This window comes from Aethalodelphis obliquidens, unplaced genomic scaffold (genome assembly GCF_003676395.1).
Source record: "Aethalodelphis obliquidens isolate GAN/ISIS:26980383/991018 unplaced genomic scaffold, ASM367639v1 scaffold22, whole genome shotgun sequence".
NCBI classification, from domain to species: domain Eukaryota; kingdom Metazoa; phylum Chordata; class Mammalia; order Artiodactyla; family Delphinidae; genus Aethalodelphis; species Aethalodelphis obliquidens.
Genome location: NW_020837966.1, coordinates 5,704,851 through 5,717,757, shown reverse-complemented (window position 1 = coordinate 5,717,757; position 12,907 = coordinate 5,704,851). Strand labels below are relative to the sequence as shown.

The 12,907-nt window shown below is 43.1% G+C and overlaps 1 protein-coding gene across 2 annotated transcripts in view; it reads left to right on the top strand.

The window, feature by feature from the left end:
- Positions 1 to 12,907, top strand: part of ARHGEF3 (Rho guanine nucleotide exchange factor 3) — a 272,463-nt gene that overhangs the window by 119,872 nt on the left and 139,684 nt on the right. For both annotated transcript variants that reach the window (XM_027121139.1, XM_027121140.1), the window contains one exon: positions 8,969 to 9,031. In XM_027121139.1, the coding sequence (XP_026976940.1) occupies positions 8,969 to 9,031 (63 nt within the window). The remainder of the gene's footprint in view (positions 1 to 8,968; positions 9,032 to 12,907) is intronic.

The window sequence follows — 12,907 nt, the reverse complement described above, 5'->3', positions numbered from 1 at the left end:
CAGGAGTAGATGATCCAGAGACCAGTGGCCGAAGGGAAGCCTTTCTCTTCCTGTGGATGAATGCCTGCCTGCTAGTATTTGGGGTGCTGCTCAGGAATGCATGGGGTGCTGTGGCTGCTAAGGCATTACCAGCACCGGGGTCTCTCTAGATAGGAAAAGGCAGGAACCCAGCCAAACATGAGTGAAGAACTAAGAACTCTCCTTGTAAAATCAGGTTCCCCATATTATCATGGGCAATAAACACATTTGAATCTGAATTGTACAGTTGGACCATCTAAGTTGTTTGGTTACATGGAGTAATTCCTTAGAAATTAAGCAATTATTTGGACATTCCCTAAACTATATGGGTAATATTTTTGCTGATAAGGGCCTCAGACAGTTCTGTATGGGAATAATTTTAATAAATAAGAGTTCATTATGCTGGTAAAAATAAGTGAATTAGCAAATAAAGGAGGGCCAGGGAAGCACCAGTGATAATAGTGTGTTATGAACCAAGGATTGTGATTAATCCAGTTCAGTGCGCCTGAGATTGGAAGAAAACAATGTAAAATAATAGTAATTATTAGAAGGCTTAGAAAAAAAGTGCTCTGTTTAATTAGATTTTGTGCTTCTTGTCAAATTCCATTGTTGAAAACCTTTGTGAAGATGAGCCCCCTTTCCCACTTTAGATGAGTGTCCATAATGGAGTTTTTCTGGAGCAGTCATTCTGGAAAATCTACTTGCCAGTGCTCTGCCTTGGACAGCAAGTTTTCTGTCTTCTCTACTGCTCCCCTGGCCTTGAGTGTCTTAGAGGGAAAAGTGGTTTGTAAATGTTTGTGGGATGAAAGTGAATCTGGCTGCTGTTGATTTCAGGGCTGGTGGTGGCACTGGCAGGCTGGCTGGGTCTCCCCGGCCTCTGACCTGCCTGGTTGAGCATCTTTTCCTTCCCATGGGAGACAGAGACCTTTCCTTGGCCAAGGTGACCTCACCTCTGCTTCCCAACAAGCTAAAGGCCAGGTGTTCTGTGGCCAAAAGCAATCATTGGGGCTTTTCCTGATCTGCCAAAATCAAGTTAATGGGTACACTTTTATACATTAGAGGAATTTTCTCCATGTTCTTTTCCCTGCTCTCACTTGCCGTTACTGCTGTTATTGCTGCTACTAGTAGTGATAGCTAATACTGAGGTGTTACTGTGTGCCAGGCATTGTGATCTATTTAACTCTCACAATAACCTTAGTTATTATATAGACAAGGAAACTGAGGTTCAGAGAGGCGAAGTGATGTGCTTAAGTTTCTATAACAAATTAGTGGCATGACGAGGACGTGAACCCAAAAATATAACCTTAGAGCCCAGCTAGCATCTTTAAACCACAGTTAATGGCATCTGAGCACAAAATTGCATATTATGTTAGTTAAGATTTATTTCCCAGCAGCTCAGAGAACACCATGATTTCCAGGTTTTCTACCCCGTAAGCACATCGAAGAGTCTAGAAAAAAGGATCATGGTTCCTGGATGCTGGAAAAGGGAGGATATTTTAAAACTAAGGTATTGGGCTTCCCTGGTGGTGCAGTGGTTGAGAGTCCACCTGCCAATGCAGGGGACACGGGTTCGTGCCCCGGTCCGCGAAGATCCCACGTGCCGTGGAGCGGCTGGGCCCGTGAGCCATGGCCGCTGAGCCTGCGCGTCTGGAGCTTGTGCTCCACAGCGGGAGAGGCCGCAACAGTGAGAGGCCCGCGTACCGCAAAAAAACAAAACAAAACAAAAAAAACCTAAGGTATTAAAAATGGAGCAGGGGGTCCCTCTCAATTCTCTTACTCAGCCCTGAAGCTGAGACAGAGGAGAGATGAAATGTGGATCCTCTCCCTGCTCGAGCATGAGTTTAGTGAGTCAAGTTCCAGCTAAGGGCAAGTACAAGAACACAAAATCCTTTTGCTAATGTCTCCCTAAAGAAGGCGCAGATGAAAGCCCTCATCAAAGCCTCTGAAACCACCAAAGCTGTTTGCCAGCAGAGATAAATCAGAAAGGTTTGAGATCTGGTTTGAATTTAATAATTACAAATGACTAATCAGGGGCCATTTGCTGTCAAGTCAGGAGCTGCACTCTCTCCATCAGTGCATTTTTGCTGCTCTGGTCACTTGGTTATTAAATAGAAAAGCCCTGTGATTAAATCACAGAGCTGTTCCGACACTAATCAATTCAATCTCAGCCATTTAAAATTAAGTCAGGCCTTGCACTTGCCCTGTCTTTGTTTCAGAAGTGGGAACAACACACTGCAAACGTGACTGAAGGTATCCAGAGAGCATCCATTTATAACCCTGTGTGATGTGGGTAGCTAGAGGAGGGTCAGGCTGCATCCCAAGTCTCTTATCCATCATCCTGCAGGATCCCCCATCTCTAATACCACCCCCGCCCCTTGCCTGCCTCTCAACGTAACTACAAAGCAGCAATGACAATAGTAGTAATAGTAATTATGGTAATAACCACGGTAGCAATAATAATTATCATTTTTTAATCTCTTGCCATATGCCCGGCCCTGTTCTAAATATTTTTTCTGCTTTAATCCTTCAAATAACCCTATGATGAAGAAATCAAAGTTTACAGAAATATTTTATAGACACTTACATATCTCACACACCTGGAACCTGCCTGGCACGTAGTAGATCCTAGATAAATATTTGTGAGTGAATGAAGGGATAGAGAGCAACTTGCCCAAGGTCACACCAAGGAGAAATGATCGAGCTGGATTCTGAACTCAGGTCTGTCTCATTTAAGCTCTTTATTTCTTTGAGGTATGTAGTAAATGCCTTGTGAGCCTTTTTATATTGTTGTAAGACACACATTGTTTTAAATAAATATTTAAATTTATTTTATACTATTGATTATATTAATTTAAGTAAAACACACTTTGTTTTAAAACAATATTAAAAAAGAAATAGCACTGGATGGCAGGAGGATCAGTGGGATTCCAGGGAACCAGGAACCAGGCTGGCGTAGAGAAAACTTCCCTCTCCAGCATTTACTGATTTTGTGACCGTGAGCAAGTCACTAAAGCCTTCCTAGGCTTCAGTGTTCTTCTCTGTACAAATGAACACCACCATGCTTACTTAGGCTGGGCTAAGGAGAAGCTAAAAAGGAGCAATCCTTTAAACAGTGAGCACACTGCTTGACTCATAGCAGACACCCAGTTCCAGCATTCACTTCCCTCCACCTGTATACTGGAAGGTGATTCTCCTTTGATTCTAAGACTCAAAACCTCAAAGGAGGGCTTCCCTAGTGGCGCAGTGGTTGAGGGTCCGCCTGCCGATGCAGGGGACACCGGTTCGTGCCCCGGTCTGGGAGGATCCTGCATGCCACGCAGCAGCTGGGCCCGTGAGCCATGGCCGCTGAGCCTGCGCATCCGGAGCCTATGCTCCGCAACGGGAGAGACCACAACAGTGAGAGGCCCGCGTACCGCAAAAAAACAAAAGAAAACAAAACAAACTCAAAGGATCCCAAGATTTAGGTCTAGAGGGAATGGAACCTGAGCCTAGTAGGAATAAGGATAGGTTTGGACCCAGGGCCAGCTCTTCTGCAAATCCATCAGCTGAGGACAGGTAGGGTCAGTTCTCTTTGCAGAGAACCTTACCCAGAACCACAGAAAAAGTAATTGTTCCCGGACCATTTACTAATGAGATTTATTTATTTTTAAATTTAATTTTTTATTTTTGTCTGCATAGGGTCTTCATTGCTGCTCACGGGCTTTCTCTAGTTGCAGTGAGCCAGGGCTACTCTTTGTTGCGGTGCGTGGGCTTCTCATTGCGGTGGCTTCTCTTTTTGTGGAGCACGGGCTTCAGTAGTTGTGGCTCATGGGCTCTAGAGCACAGGCTCAATACTTGTGGTGTGCGGGCTTAGTTGCTTCACGGCATGTGGGATCTTCCCGGACCAAGGATCGGACCCATGTCCCCTGCATTGGCAGGTGGATTCTTAACCACTGTGCCACCAGGGAAGTCCCACTGATGAGATTTAGATGTCTGCCTTGCGCTATCAGGAGGTAGGCAAGCCTAAAAGGAGATAGTCATAGAGTGGCCTGGAGAACAATGATGCATCGTGAAAGTGGATGGTGTCACCAGTAATGAGTCTCAGACAGAGTCCACCTCATCCATCCAGAGATACCTGTATCTCCATCAGAACTCATATCCACATATACAGAAGACTTTGCCCTGTTGCAAATTAACAAAGAGCCTCCTGGTTGTTTTTTGATCCAAGAAGCATGAGAAGGTTTTTCCAGCACCTAAGCACTTCTAGAAAGTGTCTCCATCAAATATTAAACCCAGGGGACTAAGGAATCAGATGGTACACTCGCACCCTTTGTTCCCATAGAGTCCCCTCTGTAACTGCCTTTCCTCCCTGCCTCAGATAGGTGTTCAGACAAAGGGTTCAGGTGCCCGTTAAGTTCATTTATGGTTTGGTTCAGCAGGCTGTTTCATTTCAGTCGAGGTATTATCAATCCTGGATTCCTTGCTCCTAAAGCACAGAGGCTGAGTGCTAATGCTGTTTGTTGTTCAGGGCAGTGCACGGATGCTGCCTAGTCATGGGTGTGCCTCACCCTTGAACAGACATTCCTTCTCATAGGAGGAGTGGAAATCACCAGTATCCCACTTGGACCAATGTCTGAACAGCTGTAATTTTTTTTTAACGTGTCTATATATTTTAAGGAAAATAAATTCCCCTGCTGGTAAGGAAAAACTCTCTTATTTGAAAAGCAAAAATCGTAGCTTGAACTTGTATGTTTTGAGTCTCCAAGGAAATTTGAGGTTGAAGAATTTCAGCCTTCAGTGATCTTTGCTTTTGAGGTTTTGATTTAATTTTGGCAGCCAGGTGGTTAGCGGAAGGGGAGGGTGTCACCTCAAGAACACTGGCCTCCTTTATTTATTCTTTTTTTAGTCACTCATTCAGAAATTATTCATTGACCTACTGCTCAGCACTGGGCACTGGGGTTTAAAGTTATGTGCCCAAATCAGAGAGCCCAGACTACAGCACAGTCACTGAGCTCACCCAAGGCGCTTTGTTTTTCATGGTTGAAAGGGAAGTGGACTGTGCATTCACTTCAGTAAATTTGACAAGAATAACATGGTGGGTCTGTGGGTCTTCAAATAGGCTGAGAACCCATGAAACCAAGTATGTAAATGCAGGTGTTTCACACACAGTGTCCTTCCTGTCTTAGGAACTCCCCCAGGTCATCTGTCCATGGCTTCTGATGTACAGAGGAAGGGCTGTGCTGGGCTGGCAGAATGGGTGCCTGTTTGGTTTCCTCCATTCCTTCTCCCTGTGCCCCCCTCCCTGAAGTTGGGTAATTGGTAAGGAAGACAAGCTTCTCAAAGGGAGTAGGGGGCTCCCCTGGTGGTGCAGTGGTTGAGAGTCCGCCTGCTGATGCAGGGGACACGGGTTCGTGCCCTGGTCCGGGAAGATCCCACATGCCGCGGAGTGGCTAGGCCCATGAGCCATGGCCGTTGAGCCTGCGCATCCGGAGCCTGTGCTCTGCCACGGGAGAGGCCACAGCAGTGAGAGACCTGCGTACCACCAAAAATAAATAAATAAATAAATAAATAAATAAATAAATAAATAAATAAATAAATAAATAAATAAATAAATAAAAAGAGGGAGCAGGGCCAAGGGCATCAACATCAACAACAACAAAAATCAAGAAATACTCTTCTGGGGGAGTTGGCTAGGTGCCAGGTACTGTACTGGGTTCTGGGAATGTGATCATGACAGACTGTATCCTGCCTTCATGTGCTTACATCTCATTAGAAGGTCAACCAAAAACCAGAAAACAAAAAATTAAAGTATCTCTGTAAAGCGGGTCTCCCCTGCTAGTCTCTGTCTCCGCATATTATCTGACTCATTCACAGCAGAGATCACAATCTGTAATTATTTTGTTTTCCTTTTATTCCCAATTAGAGGGCAGGGAGCATGCCTGGCTTGTTCACTGCTGGATCCCGGGACCCAGAGCAGGGCCCTGCACATCAGAGGTGCTCGATAAACATAGAGCGAATGAGCAAAAACTAAGTGACACTGTGAAATGTTTGCCTGGGCCCAAAGTTTAAACTTCAGGCTCCTTCTGTGTTGCTGGCCATGATCAGCACCACCCGATGTAATGGGAATTGAAAAGAAAATCCACTTTGATAATCCATGCAGATTATATTTTACAAAATATGTGGGTTTCTTAAGGAGATCATTCTATCCCAGATTAACTGGCTGTGGTTTAATTTCAAAGGCCACTCGAGGACTTTTGTCTCCTGGGTTTGACACTTGGAGTGCCTGGAAACATCTGGGGTTAGTGCTTAGGAGGCTGCACTCAAGCCCTGGGTGATGTATTGAGTTGGTCTCAAGAGAGCTGAGTGCCCGTGAGGGAAAGAGCCTCTCTTAGTGTCCCCTTTCCTTTACCAGCGTGGGCCTCTTGGGGTGACAGGCTACTATTAACATGTCATGTTGGCAAAATCATTGAGCGCTCGAAATGGAATTGTAGCATCATAAAATTCCATAATCTGACAATACCAGGTAGCGGTTTTCATCTTTATAGCTTACAGTTTGGGTACTATGTAATGGGAGGCACCATTTATTGTGCCCCTACTATGTGCCAGCCCTCATTCCAGGTGCCATATACACATCATCTATGATCCTCAGGACAGCCGGACCTGGTGGGCGTTATTTCCACTTTACAGGTAACATCCCAGAGCCTCTGCCCTCTCATGGAATTTTCCAAGCTTCCAGTTATAATTCTGGAGCTTCTCAAGGCAAGAGAAGCCAGACTTAGGAAAAGTACAGGTTATCCCAGACGGCAGGTCACCAACGCAGCTGTTCCCCACTTTTCTACCCCAGCACATGTTACTAATTGATGGCAGCCTTCTCTCATTCGCTATGCTGTGGAATCCTTCTCAGTACAGCACTCCAGGCATGTGCTACCAGACATTTCCGGATGTCCAATGAATTGTAACCTATTTGCCAAGTATGCTTTAAATGGTGTGTGTGTGTGTGTGTGTGTGTGTGTGTGTGTGTGTGTGTAAAGGGTTTTGCCCTAGGAATTAGAATCCTGGATTCAGAGTGTTACACTGTAGCCATGTAACTTGGAACAGATTGCTTATCTCTTCTGACCTCAGTTTATTTATCCATAGAATGGGAACTACCCCTTGCCATACATGCCTCCAAAAGTCACCATATAAATATAAGCCAGTGACTTGGCTTCAGAGACAGCACAGTGCTGCTTTTAATTGTAACTGGATTATGAGTCAGTATGGGTCATGTCCCTACACAAACATGAAGCATCCTCAAAAATGGCAAGCGGCTCTCAGCATCTTCTCCTCCCAGAGCCCCTGAGCAGAGTATTTGACTCCCTAAAAATCACATGGTGAACTTGTTAATGAAGATTCTTGGACACTGTCTCAGAATGGCTGATTGAGGATCTTGGCTCCTGGCATTGGATCTCTAAACTGTTACACTGCTCAAGTGGAATAATATATAGGATCTAGCATTCCATACTCTGGATAGAACCATGTTCACCTTTGGGATTTTAAATGTCTATGTAGCTAATGACAGAAAAAGAGGCCCCAATCTCCTCCACATCTGTGTCTGACAAACTCTTATTCATCCTTCAGACCTATTCAAATTCCCTCTCCTCTAAGAAGATATCCCCAGATCCCACTAAGACCAAGCTAATTACTCCCTCACTGTGCTTCCAGAGTCCTCCAACACACATTCTGAGCACCTACTATGTACCAGGCACTCTGCTAAGTTCTAAAACGCATTACTGTATTTACTCCTCCCCCTTAGAGAATAAAAGCTAATGTTATCACTTCCACCTTAGAGTTGAGAAAGGGTGACTCAGACAAGTGAAGTGACTTTCCCTAGGATAACTGGATCTTACTGCATTATAATCACATCAGAGTCTGTGTCGCCTACATGAATGTGAGTTCCTTAACGGTGGAAGTTGCTGATCTTGGCATTCCTGGGAGCAAACACAGGACTTAGCACATAACAGATGCTCAACAAATTTTTGTTGATGTGAAGAAATAATAGAACAATTCTAGTGAGACATACAAGGACAGCTCTGGTTGCTTTCCAGTCTCTGCCTGTGTTCACACTCATCATCTGATAGAGGAGGAAGAGGAGGAGATGGTGGACTTCTTTGGGGGTTGAAGACTCCAGATATCTCTGGATTCCACTGTAACCTCATACCAGTAATTCTGGTCCTTTGGTAGCTTTAGCAAGTCACAAATTTAGGGACTCGAGAAATACTTGCCTGATTGATTAAGCTGGGGATATAGAAGAGAGGTGAATGTATCTTTGAAGAGCTTTATTGTGTCTATGGATGGAGTTTCTTTTCTTTTTATAAAGAGGATAATGTATTTTCCATACCCAACCTCATTGATTTCCTTGGTCATAAGTTCATTTCAAATATAATTTTCTTCAGTTCAGATAATGACTTTTCTGAATCTTGGTGTTTATGGCTAGAACATAGGAAGGCTGGAGAAGATGTCTAAGGTTCTTTCCAGCATTCTGGTTCCGTGCTACATCAGCACCCTGGATGATTAGAACAAATTTAAATTACCCAAGTACAAAACAGCTCTAAAAATGGAATATCTTTAAGTGAATTAGATTTTCTTTCCAGTCTAATCTCTTCTTCCAAGTTAAAAAAATATGAACTTTATGTCTAAATTTCTAAGCCTTGATATACAGAGACATTTAAGAAAAAAAACGGAAATTTAAAGAGAAACAAACTGTAGCAGCATGAATAAGAACAATAATGCAAACCAATTATCCTAGAGCTTATTCGTTTCCCGTAATTTCTTAGGCTTTCTTAGAACTATTCATTTACATAGCTTGGTTAAAGGTTTTGCATAACATGGTAGAAATGATAAGGATAACGTGCTATTTGATGGCATTTTTTTCTTTCCTTAAAGCCATAATCCTTGTTTACATTTGAACTTTGTTTTATCGTTTGTTTCACAGCGGAAACGGAAGCAGAGCGCCCAGGATGAAGATGCCATTAGCCTTTGCAGTCTTGATATAAGTGTAAGTACAGTCCTTCCTGTGTCCCTGCCATGAGAATACTTTTCATCTCTGAATGTATTTGTTAATATGCTGTGTGCTTTAAGTGGGCTGGCAGGATCCAACTGTGGAAGTTGCAACCTGGGAGGAAACTCTCTTTAAAAAAACATTTCATTTTACTGGAGAAAGCTGTATTGCCAACTTAAACTTCAAAGCCAAGCTGTTTATTGCCTGTGTCTTTTCTCTCATAAAATGAATTATGAAGTCAGTACATCTGTGTAGAATCTAGATAAATGCTGCTGTGCCATGTTAGAGGCTTGGTCCAGAAGATGGACCAGATGTTTGTCCCCTTTGGGGGAAGTTGGCAGGTTGGCCCAATTCAGGCATCTGGTGGCTCAAAGGCCAGAAGAAGTCTCTAGCAACATGGCTGAGGGAGTGGCTTTGGATTCAACAGCTCTTAGTTTGGATCAAGATTCTATACTTAACAATTGTGTGACCCCTATCCTCACCTCTGTTTCCTCATCTGGAGAAGACTTAACCTAACAGGATTGTTGAGAGGACCAAACAAAACAATAAAAGTGAGACTACCAAGCACATTGCCTGGTACATACTAGGCACCCACCAAATGTTAACCTCATTGTGTTTTCCTTTAAAAGCAGAAGTTTGCAAGAGATGTTTAAGTGACCTGGTAGTTGTGTGCTAGTGATGATTGAGGTTAAAAGCTTTCTTGGATTTTTCAGGCCCACATCCTTGGATGCTTAATTTTAGTAGCTTTCTTTGCATGGCCTCCTTGTCTCCCTACTGACACGATTGAGAAGCCTACCTGAGCTTCTGATGCTCCCATCATCCAGGGGCTGGGGGAACCCTCCCTAGGCTCCCCATGTCTATTCATCTTTCACACTCCCTTGAAGTTTAATCATTGTGCACAGTGTATCCATCTAACATTAGGCCCTGGTCTTTCTCCTCTACAGAGGCCACAAAAGTCATTGTTGTGAGATGAGGCTTCTACGCTAAGAATTAAAAACTGGGTCGTTGTCCTGGCTGTGCCTATAACTAATGATGTAACCTTGGAAGTCACTTTCTCTCTCTGGGCCTCATCTGTTAAAAAGATAGATTTGAGATCAAGTCTTCTAAAACCATTGTGAAAATTTGAAACTTCATTGAACGCAGATTATTGGGTTCTCATCTGATGACATTTATTTACCAATATAACAGTGCTCTCTTAGTTATTTTTAATTGTGGCAGAGTTTTCTGTGATGCAAACAGCCATCATGGAGTGAGCCTGAGCTAGCATTAATGTACTTGCACATCTTTATTTTACCATATGGTGTTTGTTCCAGTGTTTAGACCATCAGGTTGATGGAGTTGGACCAGTTATTAGGTTGCCATGGTAACAGGACAAAAAAGATGATGGTCTTCTGGGTTTTACTCTACTCACTGAATGTTTTATTGTTGACAAGTGAAGTCTTTGGAACTTCCCTTATTGGCAACAACTTTTTGGTGTTTGAATGTTTTCAATTTTGTGGCAATTATTAGAATCATTGATGTTCAGAATATATAGAGCCCTTAGCTATCGTGTTGTCCAATCTCCTCACTTTGAAAATGAAGAAGTAGAAACCCAGGGAGGTGTAGTGATTTAATAAGATCTTAATCTAGGTCATTTCTAAGATCATGCCTATTATACACTTTTCCTCAACTATGTTTATTTTTCAGGGAAACATGTCTCTAGAAGCTTTATTCAAAGAACCACTAAACTCTCTTATATGAAAGGATTATTTGCAACCACTTGTTGTGATATGGTTTTTGTGCTGATTGGCATCCATGACCTTGCCTTCTCGTCAAAGTCATCTAAGCTCATGTAATGAATAATTTGATGTCTTTTCTCCTTATGCAGCTGCAGAAGGTATTTCTCTCTCTCTTTTTCTCTCCCTCTCTCTGTCCTTCTCTCTCTCTCTCTCTCCCTCTGTCTCTCTAACCATCTCATATCATGTTTTGTCACAGTTAAGACAGTTTTATGGAAAAGAAGTCTGCCTTTGTGCGCAAGGAGTCAGCTATGGCCAAACTCCTTTCTGATTTGCATGACATTTTTCCTGAATCTTGGCAAATAGATTCCAGAACTGGGGCAGAGTTTCCTCCAAATATTGTCACATAGTATTATAATCATTATAAAATTTAGAAGAATCCTAGAAGTTGTTGGAGGACATGAAAAATGGTGTTTTGCAGTTTTACTGACAATCCAAGCTGTATGGAGATGACAGGATGTGTGACATATCCAAATGTAGCCATGGAGGAAGTGTCACTAATTTTCAGTGCCTTGCACCTAACAGGCACTCAGTAGAGATGACTTGAATTGAATGAAGCAGTGGGTGGAACCACTCACGAGAAGATTGTAGTCATAAAGGCTACAATGTCTAAATAAATATCTGAGTCCAATAAATTAACTTCTCTAATAGATAAATGGCTTTGTAGTCTCCCTAAAGGTGCTTTTTAAATGGTGATATTCGGTAGTCACGGTCCCTTAACTAACCAGCAGCATTAATGAAGAGTTGTTTTGAGCCTGTTTCTATGTGTAGTGGAAAGTATCTGAAAAAAAGGTGGGTTCCAATGGATGACTCATACTGGAGGATGTGAGGGTTTGGGAAAGTAATATTAGTAACGCTCAATTTTGATTCCACTTAATAAGTGGAAAGATGTTCACCATATGTGTGCTTTGAACAAGAAGTTGCTAGATGGGGGACAGGGGTCTTTGGGGGATCATGGTCAGGTTTCCATTGAGTCCTAGCCCCATGCTGCACAGTGAGCTCTTGGTAAATACTTATTGGTTGATGAATTTTAACAACAACAAAACAAAAACCAAAAAACCAGTGAGCCTTCCTAATGTGTATGTGGAATTCAACACACATACCCCCCTTAAAGAACTATATCTGTGACATAAAGTTGGGAAATGTTAGCACAGAAACTTTCCCCCTTTGATTAAAAAGCATATATAGGTGTCTGAGTGATGATAACACCAAACATTCCCATTAACATCTTGCTTTATTTTAAAGCGTCAGATGACAATTCTGATAGGTACCTGGAAGGGAGTTTTCCTTCTAAACTCCTCTGCAACCTCCTATTGAACTTGGGCTTAGAGACCAAACAGGAGTGGGTTAGCTAAGGAAAGAGCTTATCTTTACAGAACAGGGATCCTCAGTTGTTTGGGGTGGGGGGTGTTATGGACTCTTTTGAGAATCTGGTGATAGCACTGGGCTCCAGAAAATTTTACAGGATTGATGTGTGACGTCATGGGCCCCAGGGAGCCCAGCCAAGACCCCACGCTAGGAGTTCCTCTTGAAAAGGAAATTGGAAGGGTCTTAAGGCATGATGACGTATCTCCACAGAATGATTATCCCACCCTCCACCTCCAGCACTTGGCGAAAAATGAATTGCGGCTGCAGAGTCCACACTAGTTGACAATATAATTGGTGTCTATTTTTTCCCACCACTTTATCCAATCTGCTGGCTGAGCCCCCAGCTTCCTGGCAGGATAGAACGCAAACTATTCCAGGGGAAAAAAAAAAAAAAAGCAAACTATATTTTTGAGTACTTTTGAAAACAACTTGCTGAGTGGAGAGTGCTCCCAGCAGCCGCCTACAAATCTCCTCTCACATCAGAGGATATGAGTGGGATGGTTTCAGGGACATCGCTTCCCCCACAGCACTTTTCCAGTTTAAATTCTAGTGAGTGAGAGATGCCTGAGGGAAGAGCTGGGTTTCATGTTCCCTCAAGAAAGGCCCTTGGCAGAGGAGCCAGGTATGCCCCTGACGCAGGGCACTGCTTAGCACCAAGCATCCTTTATCAAAAAACATATGAGTTTTGGTGTGGGAGTAAAAGTAGTTTCCCGTGAAGAGACAACGTAAA